Source organism: Chlamydotis macqueenii, chromosome 3, assembly GCF_036417535.1.
Source record: "Chlamydotis macqueenii isolate bChlMac1 chromosome 3, bChlMac1.mat, whole genome shotgun sequence".
Lineage (NCBI taxonomy): Eukaryota > Metazoa > Chordata > Aves > Otidiformes > Otididae > Chlamydotis > Chlamydotis macqueenii.
In genome coordinates this window covers 56,510,836-56,536,511 of record NC_141558.1, presented here as the reverse complement: position 1 = coordinate 56,536,511, position 25,676 = coordinate 56,510,836, and the positions used below count along the sequence as shown (strand labels likewise).

The following is a 25,676-nucleotide window of genomic DNA, read 5'->3' as shown; positions in this document are numbered from 1 at the left end:
GATCCATCAAATAAGAAGTCTTTCAGTTAATATCAAATCAAGTCATATAAATTAGGTGTAAAGCCCATCTTAAACCTACATTCCTGCCGACATATGTGGCTATATTTAAAAGTACCTGAAATTACTTTATATTTTGTCACACTGTAAATTTCCTTCTAAAGTTTGACAAGCAGATTCTAGTTATAACTACTTTGTCCTCATTTTTGGCAAAATGCCTTTGTTCATTTTCAGGTGAGGTTTTCTCTATGGACTTGACCTCAATATGATTATCTAAAGCTGATTTTAGAAAGAGACAGGGAAGATTTATACTACAGACTGTATTCTTCGTATTTACAATTGAAGTATCTATAAAATGGAAGTTACTAGGTAATGTTGAGTCAAAGTTTCATTTGGCATTGTTTTTATACTCATAATTCAGTATACTTGTAATTCAAAATTAAATTATTTTTTAAATTTAATTTTAATATTATAATTCAATTATACCCGCCAGAGTTTGTCCTGAAGTTTAGTGCTGTAAGCATGACAAAAATGTTAGTCTATGAAACAGGAAAATAAGACCTAAGGACATCTATGGTGATAAACTGGAATGTTAATAATATTAATAATGTGTATATTGAATTTTATGTTAGATACTACTTTTCAGAAAACCACAGAGTAGAAACAAACTACTACTGATAATAACAAACCTTAAAAATACATAAACTTTTGAATTAAAATACAGGTTTCTCTATATTTATAATAGGATATTTTACTAAAACTAGGACATATTTTATTATCACAAACAAATGTTCAGCTTTTGTGTTTTATCAAACATGACAGAAATTCTCTGTCTTCATCAGCTGTACCTTGTCAGTAGCAATGAATTAGATTATATCTCATAGATCAATCTTTACACCAGATAATTACCATCATTTGTAATTTAATTGCATTCAATTCACTGGAGTCAAAATATGTAATTGATGAAAATTGTCAATTGATGAAAATCCAACAATTATTAAGTAATTCACTGCAATTCATTAAAAAAAGAACCTCTTTAAAATAGGTTTAACTCTGAGTGTATATTTAACTATTTGACAAGCAAAAAAGATTGATAGGAGACTACATTCCTTGCAGAGTTATTAAGGCTGGAATAATGACTGAAGTGATTTGCACAGATAAATCAATTAGTCACTTTTTGTTATGCACTTCACAAGAATAAAGGACATAGATGATGAAACATAACCAAATTTGCTTGAGGCACTACAACAAATCATACTATGTAATTAATCAATTCCTATTTCCAATAGCCACTGTTAAAGGACACAGTCCTGATGAAAAAAAAAAAAAAAGGTTTCTTCTGTTTGCAAAATATCACAATTTTACTGAAGTTGAAGTTACTTTGATACTTTATGAAAATTATCTTCTGTCACAAGAATGTACCTAATGCTGATTGAAAGGCTTTGGAAGTCTGTCAATGGTTGATTTAAAGAGCTGTGTTAAGCATGAGTTATTAATTACCATTAAATATATGAATTCTACTTTCAAATGAATTAGAGTTAAAATTGTGAGCCAAGGAGAGTTCAAAAGTGAAGAAATTAGTCAGTCAGAATTCTTGTTCTCACATTTTGAATCAAAAATCCTGAAGAGCTATAAAGAATTTAAGCACTTTTTAATTTTGATGTAATGATCATTAAAGCCAGTTTCAAAATACATAGGGAGTTCTCAGAAGTATTTAATACCTATAACACATCTGAAATGATTTCTTGAAGAACTATTTTAACAGAATTTGTTTATGTTTAATAAAGAAAATTCAAACAAGCTTCAAAATTTTCTTGCAGATATCTACAGCAGGAAACAAATGTTCTCCAAACAAATTCTGTAGAATGTTCCTACAATAACCTTCTGTTGAAAGGTCATATACACAGTCCTTCAGTTTGACTGGGATCTTTTACTGTCTGCTTTAGCTCTTCCAAAATTCAGTATTTGCCAGAAAGTTTGGGAATTAAAATTTTGAAGTTCCCACGGAAAAAAAAAAAAAAAAGGAAAACTTAATTATTCTCATGTTCTCATAGCAGTGAAAGTCTCCAAGTAGAGCTGAACTTGTACTGAACTGAAAAATATCTTTTATACTGTATCATGTAATCAAATGCCATGACAAAACAAAATGTTGTAGCAAAGCAGTGGTGGTGGTACCAGTTCTGTTTTGGAATGCAAGTAATTTATCAAGGTGAACAGTTTTATTGACTAGTTGTATTAATTATGAATGTAAACTTACAAATCTAAGGGCTTAGCCAAAATGTACAATGACAAGAAAGATTTAAATATGAAACAGCACCACTAGCAGGGTCACATACTTCAGTCACATGAAAACAAGGTGTCATGTTCATGCTAATTTTTCAGGCTTCCTTTCTTTTCTAGTCAATGGAAAGGGATGTGTATCTTTGGAAATTAATTCATCTAACCCTTAAAAAGATGTCAGAGGAAAATGAGAGACTTGCCTTCTGAAGGTCACAATATATCTTTCTGCATTGGCTTTTGAGGGAGTCTAGAAATCCCCAGGGATGCAATACCTGGCTTGCAGGTATATTTGGCTAGGTAGGATAATCTGAACTTAAGCTATGATTAAACGAAATTACATACTGTCAACAAAAATTCCTCAATATTAATTGCATGTTTCATCCATGAGCTTAACCTGCTGAGTAACCATTCACTTCCTTTCCCCTCCTGCCTCCCTCCTCCTTCAACAGACATTTAGTATTTTTCTACTACATTATCAAATAGGAACAATTGGCTCAGTCCCTGTTTACAAGTTCAGCAAAACAGATAGAGACAAGTTCATAGCCTATATCTCGCTGAGAAATACTCTATAAAGGTTCTTTACAGTTTAAATTCAAGATCCTGCCCTTGCTACTCCCAGCTCAATAGATGATATATGATATATTAATTATAGTTTACAGTTACAGGGTAGTTACAAATTATATATTACATATTGTATAATATATACTAGCAAGAGAAGTGTATTGTGAACTTAATTTTAAAATAATTTGTGTTCTAAGCTCTGCCAAAAAATGAAAAATTGGACAGAGAACAGCTAATCCAGTCTGAATGTGTTGAATCCAAGACTGTTCTGCAAAAATTCATCATACTCTACTCTTGCTGGACATCTGTAAAAAACAAAACAAACAAAACAAAAAAAACCAAACCCATAAATTACATAAAAATATCAAGCTCAAGTTTCATTATGAAAATCTGCATTCTCTCAGCTTCACTCTTGAAGCAGGAATATGTAAATCCTCTGGAAATGGTTAACTTTCTTTGCATGTGTGTGAGGCCAACGACATCTTTCTTTTTACTTGTTACCCCCTGAATTGCTTTATTTCCTTTGTTTCTGTTGTGTTTTGCTCTATGAGGGAAAGAACCTGCTGTTGTGGGAAGAGCTAAAAGCACGGATTTGATCAGTAGTAATATTCATTTCAGCATTACCTGGTGTGGTACTCTTAAGCATTTTAGGACACACCATTACTGTTAGCGTTACTTTTTTAAAATGTAAGAAATACAACAAAATTTCAACAAATGATCTATGCACAAGGAGACAGCTTTCCAAGCTTCTGTCATTTGCATCAGACTCACAGCATTTGTTTGTATACAAAATTTAATTTTGCAAATACCACTGAAGTGTCCTCTACACATTCGAAAACTGATTTTTCGAAACTTTTTTGTGTTAAACAGGATTTGCAACTTGGGCCTGTCTGTGTAGGCATGACTGGATAATTTTGCCTCTGGTCACTTACAATTTCTAATCCATTTTCATAGTTTGCTATGAAGATGTTATGAACTAAAGACCAGGATATGACATTGAGGGCTCTGATTCATCAGCAAAGATGGCTTGCCTTGGGGTGGTTGGAATAATTTCCTCTGCTCTTGATCTTGCTCTTCTCTGAGCATTTCCCTTGCCTGCCCAGGGAGGACAGCTCTGCTACCTGTGAAGCAGTACTTGAACTGGTAGTTGTTAGACCAGTATATTAAAATAAATTGACACCAATTCTTGTTTAGCTTACAGCTCTAGTCCCTGTGGCTGTTAAAAGCCTGTGGCTATAAAAGCAACTGATCCATTCCTGAGCAATCAGTGGGTAAAGGGTAGATGGACAGCCAGAGTGGAAATGAAAGCAGCTGTCCAAAGTTAAACCATCCCTGCTTATGAATAAAAACTTGAGTTATGCTAAGACCCCTCTGGCCATTCCCGTTCTATTAGTCTATTTGGACTACTTAGTACCTCTGGATTAGAATAAAGTGCAAATGACATCAGGGGTTGGGTTACAGATTTACTTTTTAATAGCCTAAATATATGTGCTCATTCTCCCGGTAAACACTTGAGAAGGGCATTTGTGGCAAATCAGTTGAAAAAATAAAATCTCTACATCTCAATGCATGAGAGCAATGCAAATAAATAAATGCCTTATCAGTAAAGTAAATATTCCCTGTTATATTACTCAATCTTTCTGAATTATTTAATCTGTTGTAAAGTGTAGCACACAATAGGACACTAAATGAAGAAACTGTGCATATTTCTTTGCAATTATGTCATTTCATCATGGCACACAATTTATTTGAGGTGCCTGACTGTTCAGTAGCATATATCTATATCATAGAATCAGAGAATAATAGAATCATATAATGGTTTAGGTTGGAGGTGACCTTTAAAGATCATCTAGTCCAACTCTCTTGCAATGGGTAGAGACATCTACATTTGATGGTTGGACTTGATGATCTTAGAGTTCTTTTCCAACCATGATGATTCTATGATTCTATGATCTTCAACTAGATCAGATTGCTCAGAGCTCTGTAAAACCTGACCTTGAACATTTCCAGGTATGGGGTATCTACCATCTTTCTGGGCAACCTGTTCCAGTGTTTCATCATCCTCACTGCAAAAATACAGAATATAATCTTCAAAAATATAATACAATAAATGTAATATATAATAATAAAATAATAAAAATATAATAGAATTTTCAAAGACCATTAACCAAAATATTTATTTGCTCTACATTATTAATCAGCATATGCAAAATAATAGAAAATAAGTCTGATCTTTTCTGTTTCAGATTAATTAATTAAAAATAAAAATAATTCCTTAGTGATACATTTATATTTCAAATAAAGTTAGTTGTATATTTCCTTACAGCACTTTTAGAAAACAACTGTTCATATTACTGCCATCAAACAAGTTGCTTGAAGCCTGCACTTTGCCTTTGTCTTTGTAACCTGCAAGTCCATGTGAGACTACTTCTGATTACTGCTAAGATTTGGCTTGTGAGTAAGAAAACTGCAACCAGAAGTAGCTCTGAAGAGACTCGTGCTTAACTTCCTACTGAAATATTTGCATACAGAAAGATAGTGGTGAACAGAGATTTGTTTCCCATCTTGATACTGTTAAATTCAGTGTATATACTTCTACTGAAACTTCTAGGAGCAAGACTAGGCCAAGGACTCAAATCGTATTTGTGATCTACCTTTGATTGTCTAAGTTTGTGGGGAGCCTTCCCACAGATAGGGCGATCATTCAGTTTGCCATTTCAAGTACAGTGGACAGTAACACAGATTGAATAACAGCTGTCCCTTTTCCAAAGCAGTGTTTGATACAGATGTCAAGAGAAAAAAAAAAAAGTTTGTGGAACAGAAAAGTTGCAGAAACAGTCTGTCAGAGGCTGGAAAGTTCCTCTGAAATACTAGGTCAGCATAAACAGGACAGGGAGAAATTTGGTGAAATCGCAACTGGAAAAGTCTTTAAGGAAATACTCATATTACCCAGTTGTGGTTGCTCTCCCTGGTGTAGATACAGTGGGAAGCAGGGGCCTTGTTTCCATGGGAGGTCCCAAGAAGGTGGGGTGCATTAAACTGCACAACTTCCTTCTCCACCAGCTTATTTGCCCGGTAGAGCAGTAAGATCAGAACTAGTTAAGTATGCAGATGGGCACGAGTGCATGTGAAAGAAACTTTAGAAAAGTTCTAAGACAAGAACAAGATACATGGGAATATGTGTTTGAAAGTAGTTGTCTGTCTCTCTTCACTCTTGACTCAGGTTTATTCTGGCCCAGGTCTACATAGCTTTCTTCTTCCCATCCCTTAGAAGTATTCCACAGCAACAATATGACCTGTCTTAGTGGTTAAGCGAGGAGTCATCAATTTCCTCATCCAGGACTTGTGTAAAGCAGGGGGTTTAAGGGGAGATGTGACATAAGGAGTGGGACATAGATGGCAGTGAATCCTAAATAGGGATCAAGAGGCAGAGGACCTGGGCCAGAGAAAAAAACTGAGCTGAAAGGAAGAGATTATCTGAAAGGATGTATATTAGGTAGAATCAAATTTGTATTTTCCTTAACACCATCAGACTTCAAAAGAGAGCCAGAACTTGGACTGCAGATGAAATTATCCACTGGGTTCTGAGTCACTCTGCTAACAGCAAGTACAGTAGGATATAAGTTTATACCAGTCTTGCTCAGGAAGGAGAGCTGTCCTCAAACCATTCAATAATAAGAATTAACATCCATAATCCTTGTTCCTGTTAAAGGAGGTAGTATAACTACCTGTATAAAATGAAGATTAACTTTAATCACTGAAGGAGGTTTTTTGTTTTTTTTTCAAACCTCTTTTGTTTTAAACTCTGCACTCAGGAAGATCTGTTAACACGCTCAGCACAGAACCACTGAGAATCATTCATGAGACATTGGAAGAATCCACTGATTGGCTTTATGGCTTTATTTCTTTACTGTCTGACATCGTATGGAGTGATGATGATGACAGTGATGAAGGTATTTGTAACATAATGACTTCTGTAACTGTTCTAACTGCTGGTTTACACGCATTATGTCAGCTTATTCAGCTTTTAACCTCACAGATGAGAAGGTCAAACAAACTGAAAAGTGAACGTTGCTGCTAATAAAGCATCTACTGGCTATTCCAATCAGTAAATTGGTCTCTTTGTTAGCTTTCATTTTGTGTTTAATGTACCATTCCAGAAAAGCTGTCAGAATTAAATATTACCATTAGTACATCTGGAAGTAAAGAGTGCTAATTTATACAAGACTTCAAAGCCACAACTGAAATACTCATCAGGATATTGCTTCAGAGAATAGCAATAGCTATCTTCTTTTAATCAGCAAGAATCCAAAGAATCATGGTAAATATTCAAGATAGACCAAGAAACTTGGAACTTTTTCATTTGATATATTGATGACAAGACAATATATATATATAAAAAAATAAAAAGAAGGAAAGAAAAAAATACCATTTTGGCTGAACTAAGGTGATTTTGGATGGCATATTACAAATAATTCAGTTTACTAGAAATTATGGTTCTGCCATTATAGTAACATTCTTCATCTGACATAATCTGATAAATGAAAGTAAATTGCTAACATTTCAAGTTTGGAAATTATTATACTTCTGTTATAAAAAAAAAAAGCAGTTCCCTGGTACGAGTAGAGCCATAATGGATCATCATGTCAGATCGTATTGGTCATTTCGACAAGCAATGAGTGTAGGAGTGACATCTTCATTTCACAGTAGTTTATTTTATATTCTATTTGGTTATCCCAGAATATAATTAAAAAGCAACATGTACTGAAATTGACTTCTACCCATTTGTTCATAAGATTTAGATATTATCAAATTTCTACCTTTTAAATGTGTGCATGAGCTTTTTATCTTAGCACCATATACGAATGCTAATAGATAGACTGCTACATGTGAGTCTGCGAACTAGGCATCCTATTCTGAGATATGATTTACAACTAGCAGAAAGTCAATCTCTCATATGGTTGAGAAACAGAAAAGGTGAAATATGGAGAGCTTGCTAAAATTTGAAGTGTTCATTTTTACCTTTTCATAGCTCCCAAAGCTCCTGCAAGCTTTCAAATACTCAAGTATTTGAGTCAAAGCAAGTCAAAGCAAGTAGGAAAGGTCGTAAAATACCTGACATACAATAATTCAAGATCTGAATGCTCACTACAAAGTGTTTGGAAACCTAAGTCCCAGCCTTTGGCCCAAGTGGAATTTCTTCAATACCTGCCAGGAGTGTGAAAAGGCAGTAGGCAACTTACTGCATTATACCACAAAAAGTAAGTGCATGTGAACTCATTGTCCATTGTGTGCTGCGGTGCACTCACCACAGTCATCTAGGCTCAACCGTCTAAATTCTGTGTCAAATGCTCATAGTTCCACTGAAATGGAGTATTTTTTTTTTTTTGCCTTGGATTTCACTGGAAGTGTTGCTAGATCTACAATCTTGCTAACTATTTTGTTATTTGGAGCTCAAATGGAAATGCTGGGCCTTTCCTTAAAACAGGGATGCATGCATAACTTCAAGCAAATTGTAAATTGTAGTCACAAGTTATAATTCAGAAGTACAAACACAGATTTGGATGTTTCCTTGGTTACTACTGCACACTGAATTTATCTACCCAAATCTAGGAGAACTTCTATAATAAGAGAGATGTGTTACAAAATATCCAAAATCTCAGAATAGAGTGCTTGCCATTTAGCATATAAAGAATAGCATTTTTTAAAAATTAAAATGAGCCAACGTAAGAAAAAAAATATTTTTTTTTTAATGATATGTCTTCTCTGACATTTGTTCTTTTCTCCTTGTTTAGGTGAAGTGGAATCTTCCCTGAAAAAAGGTTAGTTGATAGCCTTACTCTAGACAGCAAATGTTTTGCAACTGTTTTAAGAATTAAATAGTATATCTGTGATATAGATTCTGTCATTAGTTACATGTCAGTCTACTAATGATGTAAGTTGTTCTTCAACAAAATCATTAAATAAGAAACTCGAGTAATACTAGCTGTAGTTTGCTGCTCAGTGAGAATTCTTGACTGTTTCGTAATTATCCAGAAAATCTGAAAAGTGTTCATTAAAAAAAAATAGAATTACAGAAATAATATTATCTGTACCCTCGCCCTGTTTGTGGGTCTCCTATTAATGCTAATATGAGTTCCATGTATCTCTGTATAGAAATAATATTTAGAAATAACTATGGAAAGAATATTTAGTGAGAAATAATGTTGAGTTGTTGTAAAAGCATTTTACTTTGCATCAATGCAGAACCTTAAAATAAGGACTACTTCTGGATTTTCTGAAAAAAAAATCATTCAGTTGTCATTGAATTTTTAGAGCATATGAGTGAAGTGTGTAGGCTTTATAATAAAAATCTTATCAGACATGAAAATTGTTATGCTAAAACATAAAACTTAAGTTCCACTTCTATTAAATCAAAATAAAAATGTATTAGAAAGCTTGAGATATCAGTGATAGGATGTAAAACTTTACAAAGCTAGGATGTGCTTTTTTCTACAAATTGAGAACAGCTTGATAATAACAAGATCTGTAACCAGCCCTATGTTACCTGAATTTTGTATCCATCGAACTCTCAATAGGTAAATGCTCGTATCGAAGAATCTGTCAACCCACTTTGTGCTGAGATTACAATCCAGTTTTCTCTAAAGTTAGTTGGAACTGGATCAGGCTTCTATTTAATGACACATTTTGTCAGTCTCAGTAGGACATCCAAAGAATGGATAGGGTTGAACACCAGGACTGTTCATCTTTGTATGGATGATCACACATGTTAGAACTGAAGAAAACTTATAGACAATGTAGATAAATATGCCATCTCCACACTCCATTGGTAAGAATATCAAGAGGGCTCATCATTGCCCTGTTTGTTGTCCCAAAGAGAGAAAGGCATTGTTAGTTTTACAGTGGGTGCATAGAGTCTGAAGCTGTAGCACGTTGCTGGCAGGGACGCCATGTACATGAGTGGAAAGTGTTTACTCACCATGGGTTAATGTAGCTGACCAGGCTGGGAATACTGTGGGCGTACTTCTCTACTGGGAATGCTTAATCCATAAAAACATTATGGAGAACACCATGCTCAGCATTACAATATCTGCTTCTTTGGAAATCAGTGACACACTCATGCCTTACACTTTGCATTGGGATACTAGGTTGTAGAAATAGAATTCAGAGAAACCTTCAAAATATGGAAGCTGGAAGCTGCTTAGATTAGTCAGTTGGAAGGGATGAGATGATTGATTGGACCTAAAAGTCCTCAGTCCAAGGAGCCGAGTATCTAACTGCCAGCTTGAAATATTTTTCTCAGTATTCGAAGCTCACAACCCTGCTCTGGAGAAAAATGCTCAAGAAAGTCTTCTGTCTTTGAGGTGAATAAAATAGACAAGGATCTGGCAATTCCTCTGGAGCTGCTATCTTACATACACAGATGTGAAAGGGCCCAGATTCAAACATGCTTTGTCTGCCTGAGCTATAAAATAGATTTTGAGTGGGATTTTCCACTTCCTGGATGTGTGCTCAAGATCTTTGCCTCCATCTTCCAGAGGATAAGAACTCCCATCCTTGTCTCCCTGCAACAAGCTGTTTCTTGACTAGGGCTGATGACGAAAAGTGGTCTAAGACCTTTTCTGGGTATAGCCATAAGCTTTCATGGAGCAAGATCCTCAAATAACTTGTTACCATCTCCAGATGACTGGAGGTCTCCATTTCATCCCGCCAGCTAGGATCTGGCCTTGATTATAATTGCTTTTGTCATCTCTTTTTCTGGGCTACAGAAACACAATATATGTGGCCTGAAGCCACCAATCGTTTAGAAAGGCCAGTGCAGAGCATTGCACGTGTGTGCTTGGTGACAGGCAGCTATGAGCTCCTCAGAGCTGTTACTGTCTCTCTTTGCAGACTTCTCTTAAAAATGTGTAAATGTCAAGGAGCTGAATTGCCTGGGTGTAAGCCTATGTAGAAGTTTTCTGAGAGCTCTGAGATAAAGTCTAGGGTCAACAGCTTTTCTTCTTAGGCACAGTGAAATTAGCTTCTAGGGCTAAAGCTCATAAGCACAGAAGGCAAAGCCCTGGGAGGTGATGCGAGGGCTCAGATGAGCTCATGCAGGTACCACTCTCACAGACACGGCAATCTGTTCCTCTGGCACAAGATGCACACCTCTTTGAGTGGCTTTTCCTAACTAATGTGTGCTGTCATGTCTATGGTCCAGGAATAGGAGTTCCAGAAGAAAACCTTTCTAAAATAAGACAATGCATCTGTGATTTTTCCCATGTGGCTGCTGTTAAGGCTGGATCCAAAGGAGGACCAGCTATACAAATTTGGAGACTTTTTGAGTATCAGAATGTTATCAGTTAGATCCACAAAATCAGAAGCATATTTCTAGGCTAAGGAGAACTCTCTGCTTTCACTTAAAGGACTACTTCTGCATCAAAGTCCCTTCCTCTCTGCGTAGCATTGTTACCTATAGCTCTGTGAATTATCCTTCATTAGGTGGCTCTTCTTATGCTTGTGGCATTTGAACATCCCTAAAAAAAAAAATGACCCAGTGAGATTGTACAGTACACTACTGCAATCTCCAGAAGATGAACAGTTTGGCTTTTTGCACGTATTTACAAGAAACATCTGAAATTTCATGCTGTAAATATGCATTTATGATTGCTGAACCTGATTTTTAAGTATTTGTATTGGATCTAACTCACAGCTACGTTATACATGAATGGGCTAAGAGTTTTTGAAAAATCTCCATACCTGTTTTTGGTGTATGGACAAGCCTTCAATCTTCTGCATTGTTGACTAGCAGATTTTATGAATGATAAAATGTTAGCACAAAATTTACTTTATAAGGGAATATAATAATGGAAAAAATAAGAAGATTGGTAGTGCCATAATACAATTACATACTGAAAAGAATTCAAGGGGAGTGGTAGGGACACTGTGTAGTGATGAAGGAAGCAGAGAAAAGTCTAATAATTATGAGCCCAAAGAAAGCAAAGATCACCTTCCTAGAGATGTAAATTGAAAGAAAAGATAATAAAAGTAAAATAATGACAATGGGCTTGCACATGTAACAGGACTAATATCAGTTTCAGAATCCTTTAGAAAGGATGAAAATGCCCCTCGAGTGTCTTTTTTATTGCAATTATTTTTGCTAGTCCAAGTCTTATCACTAATATTTATCTTTAATAATTTGAAAAGAGTGAACATTTGATATTGTCAAAAAAAAAAAAAGTGTTCTTCAGTGGAGACAGTGAAAGATTACTCTGCAGAGGACTTTGCTGTCTTTAACAATGCATATTCTCAACATGCTAAAATTACAGAGCATTTTCACAAAAGATATTGAGAAGCCTAATAACAGTTTCTTGCAGGCTTAATGTGTTTTTGGCTTCATTTCTTTCTAGAATAATCTTTATAACTGATAATTTTGTTCATTTTTTTTCAGGATTAGTTTAACCTTTAGAGACAAATACAATTATTTGACAGTTGTGTGTTTTCTTATATTTTGGTCCTTTTACCTGGAAAAAGGGGAGAGCTAGGAACAGGTTGCTTAGAGAAGACTGCTAGGGGATTGGCTAATTTGGATTTGAAAGTGGTTTTGATATTATGGCCTGTGTAAGCTTAAAAACAAATGGTTTGGATATTCAGACAGGGTAGGGAAAAACATACTGACAAACATTTAAGGTTTTACTCCTGCAATTTATAATGTGTGTATTTTTTTTTTTTATCTATTAAGTACATAAGAATAGTTACATGCAATCAGACTGAAAGTCCAGCTCACCCAGTGGATAGAACAGAAGTCCTTATCATGGCCCAAGAGGGGCCAACGCAAATGCTTCAGGAAGGATGTGAGAACAGTTAAAAAATTAGTGACCATTTCTCAGAACAGTTCTTCATTCTCTAGGCATTTCCCAAGTCAGGGATTCCCTGAGCCATCTTGTCACTGAATTCAACAAGGACGCAGCTCCTGCATGGCTGTAATCTGTCTACCACTTTCCATGAATCCAAGGCTACAGACAGTATGTACATTAACAGTAGAGAGCAAAACCACCATGGCAGTAAAGTGCTGGAACAAGTTAGGTTTCATAACAAGATTTTGAAGAAGACTTTTTCATTTCCCAAATTTCTATATGATTAGTAATTAGTCCCACTCAGATAACTATTGTCTTAAAGAAGTCCTGTATACATTAGAAAGTTTGTTTCTTTTTACTTTTGACTCAGTATTATCAAGCAACAGCCTTTTCCAACAGTGGAAACACACTGGACGGGATTCAGGTGAATAAATCTAGCTGAGTAGTGCCATTTTAAAAATCAGACGGTATCTCAGATGTAGCATGGGACTGGCAGAAATGACACAGGACCTGTGGGAAAAATACACCCTTATAGGGTAGCTGCTGAGTACCAGAGTACTTTGGGACTTTTTGAAATGCCACTAGGGGCCTATTAAGATTTTTATATTTAAAATTCCTTGCTAAAAGGTTTTCTAAAGTTTTAAATAACCATAATTTTTGTATAAATAATCATTTGTTATTACTATAGTTTATATGAAAAGAATATCTGGAAAAATTCACATTGCTAGCTAACCTGGCAACAAATATTATTTCTGTGAAGAATGTTGAAATTAGAACATTGTCTTTTGTCATTTAGAAGTCCTTCTAATATACAGTAACAAACTTGGAAAAAATGAATAAAACAAATGTTTTTTCTGGAAGTAATATTCATGTTCAGAAAACACAAAAAAAACATGGGTTTTTTCCAACAAAAATAATTGGAAAGAGACTAAAGAAAATAAACCCAGAGTACCATAGATGCAACCTGAAAATTGAGTTGCTGGTGTGGTTTTTATATGTGTGTCTTAGAAAGTAATTATGCGGTTCCATTCATCCCTAAAGTATATATCTATTTGTAGTGGTAACGCCTTCTGAATTCATTTTCTTTTATGTTGCCATATGTTAGTGCTCACTTTTCTGTGTATGAGTTGCTGTTACAGATCTCTCTAAAAGGCTTTCACTGTCTCCCTAGGCTACACTTTACTACAAAACATTTTGCACAGCTTTGTGTAAAGTACTCTCTGCATTAAAAGATGAAAATCATTGATTGATTTCATTCTCAGATGTTAAACTGCTTTTCCAGACATATATTTTTTGCATTTTGCATTTTTGGCACCCATTTCTGTTATTCGTATTCTTTTAACAATCTTATCTTGTCTGTCTTACTCTAATCAATACAATAACAGCGTATCCACTATAAAATAGCATTTTATAATGTTAAGAAAATATTTTCCATGTTATCCAGATGAAACAAAACTATATACCACTAGGGAATAGAGATGTTCAATTATAGTTCTTTTGACTATTGAAGAATAGTGGTTGGATTTCAACTTGAGTTGAAACATTTTAATCCAGACTTGCCAGCTATCTTTTAAAAAATACACAGAAAACTTTGAAACATAAGGCTAAGGGGATCCTGGGCAGAAGTGTCACAGCACAGAGGTTTGGAGCTATTTAAGCTATCCTCTTAAATCACGGAAAACCTTAAGTGAAGCTATTCATGTTATCTTGGTGGAAATCTTCATTTGTTCCCCAGCAGTGGTGCACTGGGCAGGTTTTCACTCTAAGAGAAGATGGAAATGTCAGGCAGATGCTCCCCTGGCTGGCAGTCAAATGCCTGACCTGGTAAGTGAGAGGGCCATCCAAAACTCAGTTAAACTCACTGGTTTTAAAACCCTCCAGAACTGGGGGTCCTGCATGTTTCTGTGAAAACTCAAAACCCCTCACAGCTACTGCTGTGCCAAGGAGAGGATATAGCAAGTGGAGTCCCATGCTCGTGACCGACAGAAACAGTATCTCTGTTCTGCATGCCAGGCCCCTAAAAAAACATCGATTGGAACTAGAAATGATTGAATTCATAGAAACATATATTTACAGATTAATACATTAAGATAGGATCTGCAGAGTCGACATTTTTTAAAGCTGAGAAGAAGAGCAGTGGTTAGTCCTGTGATTTCTTTATTCTATTTTTTCCTCTTTTCACACACACAAAAAAATCCCTATTGAATAGATTCATATGTGAAAAGATTTCTTTGATGCTAATCAAGAGTAGAGATTTTATGTATTACTGTCTATATCATTTTGCTCTACGTAGAGGTCTAGAATTTTTGTCTGCATAAAATTACATTCGATTAAATGCAGACTCTGATAAAACTGATTATGAAATACATCATTTAAAACTGGTCCAATAACATCTTTGCAGGCTGGAATCCATAAAGAGAAATATGTCAAGACAATTTTACTTTCCACAGAAAGAAAAGAAAATCTGGTTTTGATCACATGGCATCTCTGATTTGTTTGAGTTTGGGCTTTTTGTGGTTATTTTTTGTTGTTGTTTTCTGATCAAAGTATAATTAGTATTCCTTATACATTTCAGAACCAAGCTACAGAACTGCAAATAGGGAATGAAAAAAAAAAAAACCCAAAAAAAAAGCAATCAACATATTTATATACTTGAAATATATACATACATATATATATATATACTTTTTAAGTAAAAAACATATAAGTTTGAAAAACTTTTAATATCTTCCACTTTTATTTATTTCCAAAGCCCAGTCATTAATATTCCTCCATATAAAACAATCTGTGTTTGGTCTCCCAGAAGGATGTCAGTGCTGCTTACAGGATAGTTAGTCAAAGATAATTGCAAGTACCCTCCTCCTCTTAAAAATCTTTCTGTTAAGATATTGCTTTTCTGTTGCAAAAGGAAACCTTACCAGAGGGAAAAGTAAACCCAAAACATAAATAGGTTAGGCTTTAGAAAGAAAATAAAAGAAATGCTTGTGCACTGTGTCCAGATCCATTTGCCTTGGTAAACTGAGGCTTTTGAGATGGAATTAGTCACAACTGCTTCCCTCTTTTTTTTTTTTTTATTTTTTTTTTTTATTTTGGTGGAGGACATAGTACAACTTTTGGATTTATCTAAAAGAAACAAATCTTAAGAGAATTATGTCACAGCTCCCATGTTTAAAGCTAATTCTTCAGCCTTGGGGACTTCTATCAAACTTTCTCTCTCATTTCAGCTTTTCAGGAAAAACAAATATTTTCCTTTTTTTTGCTGAGAGATAGTTTTGTATTGAAATATTTTGCAGGATTTAGTTTTTAAGTAGTCTTGGTAGATACATGAAAATGCCCAAACATATAAAAACAAAGAGTAAAGGTCAGCTACACCAGTCAGTGATTTGTGATGAAACTGGTTTCAATAAGTATGTAGTAATATACTGTTACACTTTTATTCACCTTTAATTGCTAAAGCTATTTTATTCTATAGCAAAAGGAATGCTATTTCAAGCATAGCAATATGGAAAAATATGTACATATTTAATTGTCTTTAACATAATGAGAAAAGGAGGAGTGAATAAGTTTAGTTTAGAAACCTGGAGATTATGAAAGAGTGGTTTATAATAAAATCTTTACATGGACTGGGATGTTTTCCTGTTATGAAAATAGCATGCACACTGTTCTGAAAATGCCTTCCTCACAATGCATTTCCTTCACTGTGCAGTCTTGTAAAAATAAAAATAAACTAAAACATCATCCTGGAATCACCCCTCAGCAAGATTATGAAGATGTCAGCAGGTCACCTACAGTGAATTTCTGTTATAGACCAGTGACAGTACAAAGGTGTGGAAACAATTGAATATCCCTTGAACCGGAATCTAATCTATTTATTTTTGTCCTGTTCTGGCATTATAAAAAAAGTCTTAACACGTATCTGGACAGCCATGTTAAATCCCTGTATTCTTGAGGGAACATAAAGCCTACTTGTTTGCTGTATGCTACTTAAAATAGGCAAATTGTTCAGAAATATTTGAGGGTCATGTTCTCTATATCTATGAATGCTGTTTAGCAATGCCAAACAAAGTATCAAGTGGAGGGAATAAAGGCAACTAAGGTGAAGCAGCTGAGCTTTGCTGAATTGGTTTAGGACCAATCAACATCACTTCACAGCAAAGTTTACAGTTTGGAACAACATGTTTTTAGGAGTAAATACACACCAGAGCAGAGGATTTTCACCAAGAAGAATGAAAAATGCTCTTCTGTGACCTCCATCATAAGTAGACTTATACAGCAAATGAAAGAGATGCTGTATAATTCTGCAAAATATGAAAGAAAAAATGAAAGAAAATAAGAAACCTTCATTCTCACTTTAAATGGTAGTAGTGATTTCCAAAAGGATGGATAAACAATTTTAAAATCATATTTAAGAGCACTGTGACTTGGTATCTCATGCATTGGATGAGCACACAAACCATTCAACATTTTCTTCTGTAAGAGCCAATTCATCTCCTGCCACACTTTCAAGAAAGATCTTAGACACATGACTTCAGGAAAAGTTGTTCTGTACACCAACCTGAAGTTGCTATGAATCCTCAGAACAGGGTAAGATCTAAGAAAACACTGAGGATGAGACTGTGCTACTAGCACGCTACAAGTGAAGTCACCTAAACTAGTCATATGCGTCACTCAGACTTTCCCACACTCTACGTTGGTACTTAAAGCCTATGGTTACACTGTCTTTGGTTCTTGGATATAGGCATAATACACCAATTTACTCACCAAATTAAATACTTCCTGTTCTTCTTTCTTCCCTATTTTTTTTCCAGTTGCAAAATTTGGGTTTTTTTCCCTCTAGAGTACAGCTACATGATGTATCAGTAGTTAGCTGGAAGTTGCTCTAATGCACAAATTCCCTTCTTCTCCTCCTAGCCCCGCAAGGATAACTGTCACACTCACCAGCTGGTACTATCTAGATTAAAAATATACATCAGCTGCACAACTGCAAATTTCTCCTGAGGATACCAGCAGTGGGAGATTACTACAATTCTTCATACAGACAGCATCTAGAAACACATTGGAAATGACATCCTTCTCATCTTCTAACGCACTTAACACCACTCACTCTTGCCTTGCCCTCAGTATCTATTTCCACCAGCTCTTCAGGATGATCAGCTGCCTGGTACAAATTAGTCTTGATAAACTTGCAAGGATATGGCCCCATTAAGTTGCTGGCAATAGCTGTAAGGGTTTTGACTCCTCTAAAGCAAATTATTAACCTCTGGTTCACCGGGACTCTGAATAGGACTTATTTTCCTTTTCACACCTACATGTTTATAAGAGAAAGAAAGTCAAACCACTAAAGGCATCTATCACTGTGTTACCTGTAAGAGATTGTGAAAAAGAAGACCAACTGGTAAAATTTGCTTAGGAAGAAGAATGTATTATCACTTCAAGTGAAATTCCATCTGTTCAATTATACCTTTAAAACAGTAGACACACTAGACCTACTTTCCATCCTCACTATCGTATTTAGGTAGAAACAGGATGGCTTTAAGGATGAGGAGATAATATTGAATGTCAGGGATCAGAGTTAAATTCCCAGTTCTTTTGCTGACTCCCTGAGTTATCTTAAGTAAAGCATTCTTGTGGCTTTGGATGGGTACAATAATCCCATTTTTTCTCACTTTGACTGTCATGTAATTGATATTTTTTATTTGGTTCATTGAGGGGTTTTTAGGTTTACTTCAGCTAGAAGGTTTTAGGTTTACTTCAGATGGAAACTCGGCAGAGTAGGGGGTCTAGGAGTTGTTTTAGCAATGCCACATTGCTACTTACCACTTCATCCTCTAATGAAGCAGGATGCAGGGCTGTGCTTTCCCACTAAGAGAAGAAACGTAGCCCATTTAGTTTGAACTCCTGTCTTCTAGAGATGGGATATTACATCCTGTTATAACTCTATGTGTTACTTAAAGCAATTCATGGGGGCTGAGGTCCACAGGTGCTCTCATAACACAATACCATTAAACTATCTTAATAATGATGCTATATATTTTACTACGTTAAACAAGAAGAAACACGAGTGCAGATGAAGAAGGGAAGTCTGTTGCAGAAACTGAGAGAATCTCCTTATGCCCTGCCATAAGGGGCTGTGCTCTTCATTCACACTGATGTAAATTTGCACAGTGCTGCACCGCTAGCTCACATGGATTCAGGGAATTGTAATTTTTCTCTCTTTCTCCCACTCTGATCTTCCTGGAGGTGGGGCTTTGTAGTGCATACCCCATGCCGGGCTGTTGTTAGACACTGAACTGCTGTTAATGAAAATTAGCTGGATAAGGGTTAGGGGAAGCTAGCGCCTAAACTGAGTGTTCAGCAGGGATTTTCAGTAAAGCTGCCTGCAATACTGATTGTGAGGGCCTGCTTTGGGCCAAAAGTGTATAAATATATCAGCCTGATAACAGTACAGTTGATTATATAACTTTTTAGCATCTTGAAATGGTCAGTGAGGACACGACTAGCTTCCCTTCTTGGAGTTATTTAAAATAATCACCCTGCATGTTCTGTATATCTGCACGGGACCTGAGGTCTAGAGTCTGTGTCAAGCAGTATCCATATTCAAGGAAATAAAGTACTTATCCATTCAAAACCCAAGAGACACAAGGGGAAAGATAGTTTTTCATGTCTGCTTGATAACCAAAGAAAACAAACAATGAAATACAGCTTTTAAAATACATACTCCCTTACAATAATTTAATAAACTACACTGTCATCTCATAAAGAATCAGGATGGTTGCCGTGGTGACAAAGATTATCCTTGCTGCTGCTGGATTCTGCCATTTTTCTAAACATGAATTCATAATATTTAGGATTTATTAACAGTATGTCACATTGATAGAGATAAATCACATGCTTTAAACTGGCCATGAAAGTCTTCTGTGATATTATAGCCACTTTGTCAACTCAGCAATAAGATATGATGTGATTACTAGAAAATTAAAGCTATTTGTCATAAGAGATGAAGCAGAGACTATCAAAACTCCCAGAATAGAAAAAAAAAATCTCCAATAAACTAATGTGTTTCCTTATTTTAAGTATTTCGGAGCTAGCAAAGAGTCAGTATTTTCTCCCTTGTAAATTGATCAAGATCAGCATATATTGAGAGCAGATTTATTTGTGCTGGGAAAATTTAGGTTGTAATGTATCAGAATTTATGTGTTCCAGGCTGCAAATTTTTATGATGATTCAGACTGTAATGGGGAGCTTGTGAAGAGATCTTAATGATGGCACATTTCGCAATATATAAAAACATATATACACACACTTAAGTACTATGAAGATGCATTTCATTCCAAGGGATCCTTGTAGGGCTTTTTGTGATGTGTGGTATCCTAACTGTAGCACCGAGTTAGATGACATTCTCGGTGCTGCTGTCTAGAAAATATTTTTGGTGTACCTTACTGAGGTATACATGTCAAGTAAGCACTGCTGGTACAATGTGAGGCTGATTTAGACAGCCAGCTATACAGTCATTGCTCCATATATATTTTGCAGTCAAACTAGCAATAAGAAATCCCCTAAAACCACAGTAATTTTTTTTAATGTTTTTTTGGAATAACAACATTTCATATTTATTTTTTTTCAAGGAAAAGAGGCCTATTTTCTGTAGTAAGACACATAATAGGTGGTAGGAACCCAGCAGAGCTGAGGCATCTTAAGGCAAGTGAGGAATATGTGTCAATGTACACGATTCTGCCTGAAGAACATGACTTATCTCTTGGTGGGCCATATTCATATCTGTGTGTAGGATAACCTCTTGAGCTGGATGCGATATGTCTCCAGTGCATGTTGCAATGCACAGTAAGTGGTTCAGCTTTCTTTAAGTGCACTATGTCAGGGTTTGGAGACAGCCTGGAGCAACAGCATGGAGAACTGCTCAGATGTGCTCAGGATCAGGGAGCAATTCTCCGGCGGTTCTTATGGCACCATTCCTGCCATTTCTGCTGCCCAAAACAGTTTATACATCATTTTAAGCAGAACAGGTGTGAAAAGTTTGAAAATCCAGCAGCTAAATTATCTGAGTTGATAGAAAAAAAATCCTCACGTAGCTGCAGAATGAAAAATAATTCAGGCTCACCTGAAATACAGTAAATCAATATGGTATGATTTCTTCCTAAGCGCAACGTTTGAGGTTTATAGAGCAATAAATGAACTACACACTCAGACTGAAGAGAAAGTCCTTTTAGCTTAATGACATCACATAATTAGCTTACTGTATGCTACAATACGTAAGTGGCTAACAGTGAAACATATTTCAGCCCTTATTACCCTTTATCTCAGTGAAATAATGTTCTCTCTGTCTGAAGACAACTGATGCCATGGAATAGTTATGTTTCTTGCAAACCAGACACAATCATTATTTCTGACGCCAAATACTGTCCAATAAAAACATTCAGTATTTATTTTCAAGGACCTGTGCAAAGATCAGAGTCTTGGGAAAGGAAAGCACCATTTTCTACTTTCTCTCTTCGGCAATGTGCATCCTGTTACGAGCTGAGCAAATAGCTAACAATACAAGTGGAAAATTTTAATTGTCTTCAACAGACATTAAAGTAGCTGCTTAAAATTATGATGTAGTACACATAACTTTTTCTCTGTTGGATTAATTTTAGGGTGAGTGTTCTTGTTATTTAGACTCTGCAGACTGAATCTAACCCTAACATACAAGGAGGCACCTCCCATAGAGTTTAGTGAGATTTGCATGTGCTTTTGTCAAAGATTAATTTGATCCAGTAATTAACACCAGTTTCCTACTGCAAGAAATATATGCACAATACCATAAACCAGACACTCTGTGTAGTCGTAAAGACTTTATCACGCACCTATTTTAAATTAATTTTAAATTTCTACCACTGTATGCAAACAGTGCTATGTAAGCTTGATTTAATTCTTGTTTGTTTTTTTCTCAAATTCAACATTTTACATTTTTCATATTATCCTAGTTTTGGCACAATGAGGACAGTAGGAAAAAATGAGTTACAGAGGTATACAGGAGTAATTTAACATCAATGTCACAGGTGAGGAATTTTGTTTGAAATATGGCATAGCAAGGGGTGGAAAACACTGTACCGCTTCCTCTTCTAACAAAGCGGTTCTCGATGTTTCAGTATACAGCATGATTAAAATAATGAGTAATTCTCTGAGAAAGTGATCCCTAACCTGGGAACTTTTATCTCTGAAATTTGTATACAGCATTGGGTCTACCTTTTATTGTGTGTTGGAGCTACCAACTGAGCATATGAACTTCAAAAAATTTAGCAAATCTACTAGAAAGAACAATTTTCCTTCCAAAGGTAGTTTGGAAAACATAAAATACTAATTCTGGTACATAAGTCAAGATATATATATATATATTTTATATATATATAAAAAATGTTTAGTAAAAGCGTGGTTTTTTTATTCATGACCAACACATGTTACCGTATAGCTGTTACAGATCAGTAAAACCTATTCTTGACTTTAAAAGTAGCTCTATATATAAAATAATATATAAAACTTCATTGTATGTAGTTCTGAATATGCAGATGATAAAGCCATGGCTCTGCTATAGTATTTGAAGCAGTTAGTTATTTTTTATTATAAGAATGTCTCTGATATGTTTGTGTGTGAAAATTATGTTAATAACTCTACAATGTATTTTTTTCAGAAATTCATAAACAGAAACCAGAGAGACCTGAGAAACGAACAGCACCAAAGAGTAACTTTATTTTTTTTGTCTGTTTACTTATATATGTAATATGCAGTGTATTTGTTAGCTGCATGTTAGCACTGTTTTGTTATAGAAGCATTCAAAGATAAGTTGGCACAGACTGTAAATGATCAAAAATTCATGTATACCTTAGCATTAACAAATAGTGTCATTTTATGTTTGTGTGGCTGGATTGCAAATGCACATTCATAATAAGATTCTCCTGCCTAAACTTATCCAGGAATATTTTGTAGCAAAGTTGCACGAAAGTAGAGTGCTGATGAACTTCCTCTGGTGCAAAAAGCATGCAGTGTGCTGGGCAAGGAAGAAAGCAAATTTATAGGCCAGTGGGTGCCATCCAAGTTCGGAAGTCGTAGTTAACAGTGAGCCAGGTGTGTATCAGAGATAAGAAAAGCCTCCATTTTAAGAACCTACTCTTTTTCAGAGTGTTTAATCTCCTCTAACTGGCACTTTCCAAAAATCCACAGAGGAACTGGTTTGGATTGGTTTTCAGAGTTCGTGTAAACAAAAAAGTTTCCTGAGATATTTGCAGATTTTTGCCTAAGAAAGCCTCCCCTGCAAAGGTTAGGCCACATAAAATTTGATGAGCATCTCTCTCTAATGGCAAGAGGAAGCAAGAGGGTTGCTTATTAAAAATAGTGTGTGTGTACATACACACTCCCTCACACAATTATGTTCATTTCTATATATATTCTTTATATATTTTTATAGCATTTTACACTTCTAGTGCTAGCTTTCCAGTTCTGTGCTAATCAGGGTCATCTGGAGTGCCTAGAACTGCTTCCCAACTACTTAATAAATCATGTTGTATGAAAATGAATTTTTTAGGATATCAGCAAGCTAGCCAGGCAGTAACGAACTCTGATCCATTAGCAAGGGATCCCAGTTAAGATCTTTCCAAGCACAGTATTCTAACAACACAAAAGAAGTTGCAGCCTTGACCAAAACAGCCTCTTGTGTACCATCTCATCTATACAAAAGTGCATTGCTTTACACAGAAGAACATTAACGGTGCAGAAATGATTACTAAGAAGTTACAAGATGCCAGGAAAAAAGCATTCAGGTGTCATTAGTTAAGTCCCTTTATGCATATGCCTGATAGTGCAGTATTTAATTACACAATCACTTACTGAGCATAGGAGAAATATTTTTAATATATATGTTTCATGTTCATATTTAGTCACAAAAAGGCACCTTGTATGCAGATGGAACAATTACAAGAAAACATTCTGTCTGACCTTAAGCTAGAGAATGATAAAGGCATGAATCTTTAGGGAGTTTTACTGTTACCTTCTAAAGTACCTCCAGGAAGCATGTGCAAATGCAATCTTTCATTGTTTTTAATAGGAAAAATCTAGAGGTAAACTGAATGTTTGAAATAGAAGCAAACACTCAAAACAAATTTCAGTCCCCCACACAAAAATATAGGAAGGCTAGAGTTTTAAAAATAATTTAAAGTGTATTTTTGAATAGTCAAACCCCCTGAATGCAAGTCTCAAGATTTACAAGGGAGTTCCATCTGCAAGCTTCATTTTGAACAGATTGTCTTGAAATATCAGGAACAGATACAATGAATGGAACTTCCAGATGGAAGTGGCTAAAATTGTAAGAAAGATTCTTACAGTATGAAGATCCAGGGAAATTTGTACCCTAAAATTTGCTTTTAATTAAATATTTTTATAAACCTCTAGTAATAAAGTCCATTTCAATTATTTTACTTAGGGAATTTAATCCTGAAAAGAACAAATACCCTAGGAAATGGTTCAACAAAGCATTTGCTCATGATTAAGAGCACTGAAATTAGATTATTTCATGACTAAGTGTACACAGAAGCACAAATCCACTACAAAATAGGATCTTTCCAATTTGGTATTTGATATATTAGTACTTTTACACAGGCCAACAGAACCCTGGGCTGTATAAGCAGGAGCTTGGCCAGTCAGTAGAGGTAAGGGATTAATTATCCCCCTGTACTCAGCTCTCATGAGACCACATCTAGACACTGTGTCCAGTTCTGGGCCTCCCAGTTCAGGAAAGTCATCCATAAACTGAGATGAGTTCAGCGTGGGGCCACTGCAATGGCCAGGGCTGGAGCAGTTGCCCTGAGGCAAGAGGCTGAGGGATGGGGTTGGCTCAGCCCAGGGCAGTTGTCGTGTGAGTTTGTCATTTTGCAACATACACAGACTTTGCAAGGCTCTAGAGCTGCTGCCAAAGGCTGTTTAAGTAGATGTTATAATTGTTATTGCCATTATTATCACTGAATAAGAAGTAACTATGCAATGCTCTGGCAACAGGGAAGAACAATAATAAAATATATTGAGGTAAAAGTATCTGTAAGTATACAGTGTAATGGAAGGACCAATGATAATCCAAATGGACTGATGATTTCTGATTTTTATGGAAAACTGATATTAGCAGTGAAATGAATTGACCTGTGTTTCTGGGGAGTATCTCTTACTACAACAGGCACCAAAAAGATGTAGGAAAAGGCTCATTTACTATGTGGCTTCTCTCAAATACTCTTCACTAATACATTGTTGTTGGAGTGAGGGATGGAATAAGACAATGGGATGGTGAAATGCTACCTCTGACAGCCACACATTAAATTACAGTGTTATAGGACAGATGCTCATGTGCCTCTGAATTAGCACTAACCTCTCTGGTTTTCTTTTTTGCAGAAAGTATCTCTGGATTCAGCCTGATTTGACAAATCAATTTCAGGCCCTTCGAAACTATTTTGTTTACTATGCGTACCACATATCTGTCCCTCCCACCACTATCAACTTATTAATAGGGCTCTACTGATAATGCAAGTATTAAACATCACAGAATAAAGCTGTCTGTGCTTTAGCATATGCATAAATTATGAAATTATATAGACAAATATAATGTGTCCCCATAATTTAATTTGTGGTAGCTGAAAGATAAAGTATTTGAGACAGCTACGTAGATAAATAGAGCTGTAGTAGATAAATGGAGCTGGGCCATACAAGTCCACAGTGTACTAGAAACCCATGTAAGTTGACAAAATAAGCAAGTTAAATGCTATTTATGTTTTTTACACAGGGATTTTCTACCTTGATTTCTGGAGGTATGGTATGAGCTAGCTTTAAACTAGGTGACATGGTACAGACAGTGATGTAGCTATAGTGGCTCAAGTACAGCTCTCAAGTATTTATTTAGCTGCATGGGCTCACAGCAGCCCAGGGTGAAGCCAATGCTATGGGCAGTTTGACTTCCACCAGTAGCTG

The 25,676-nt window shown here is 35.6% G+C and overlaps 1 protein-coding gene across 12 annotated transcripts in view; it reads left to right on the top strand.

Moving 5' to 3' along the window:
• Positions 1-25,676, top strand: part of TRDN (triadin) — a 232,438-nt gene that overhangs the window by 40,715 nt on the left and 166,047 nt on the right. For all 12 annotated transcript variants that reach the window (XM_086744402.1, XM_086744409.1, XM_086744408.1 and 9 more), the window contains 3 exons: positions 6,654-6,791; positions 8,634-8,660; positions 22,363-22,413. In XM_086744402.1, coding sequence (XP_086600528.1) covers positions 6,654-6,791; positions 8,634-8,660; positions 22,363-22,413 — 216 coding nt within the window. The remainder of the gene's footprint in view (positions 1-6,653; positions 6,792-8,633; positions 8,661-22,362; positions 22,414-25,676) is intronic.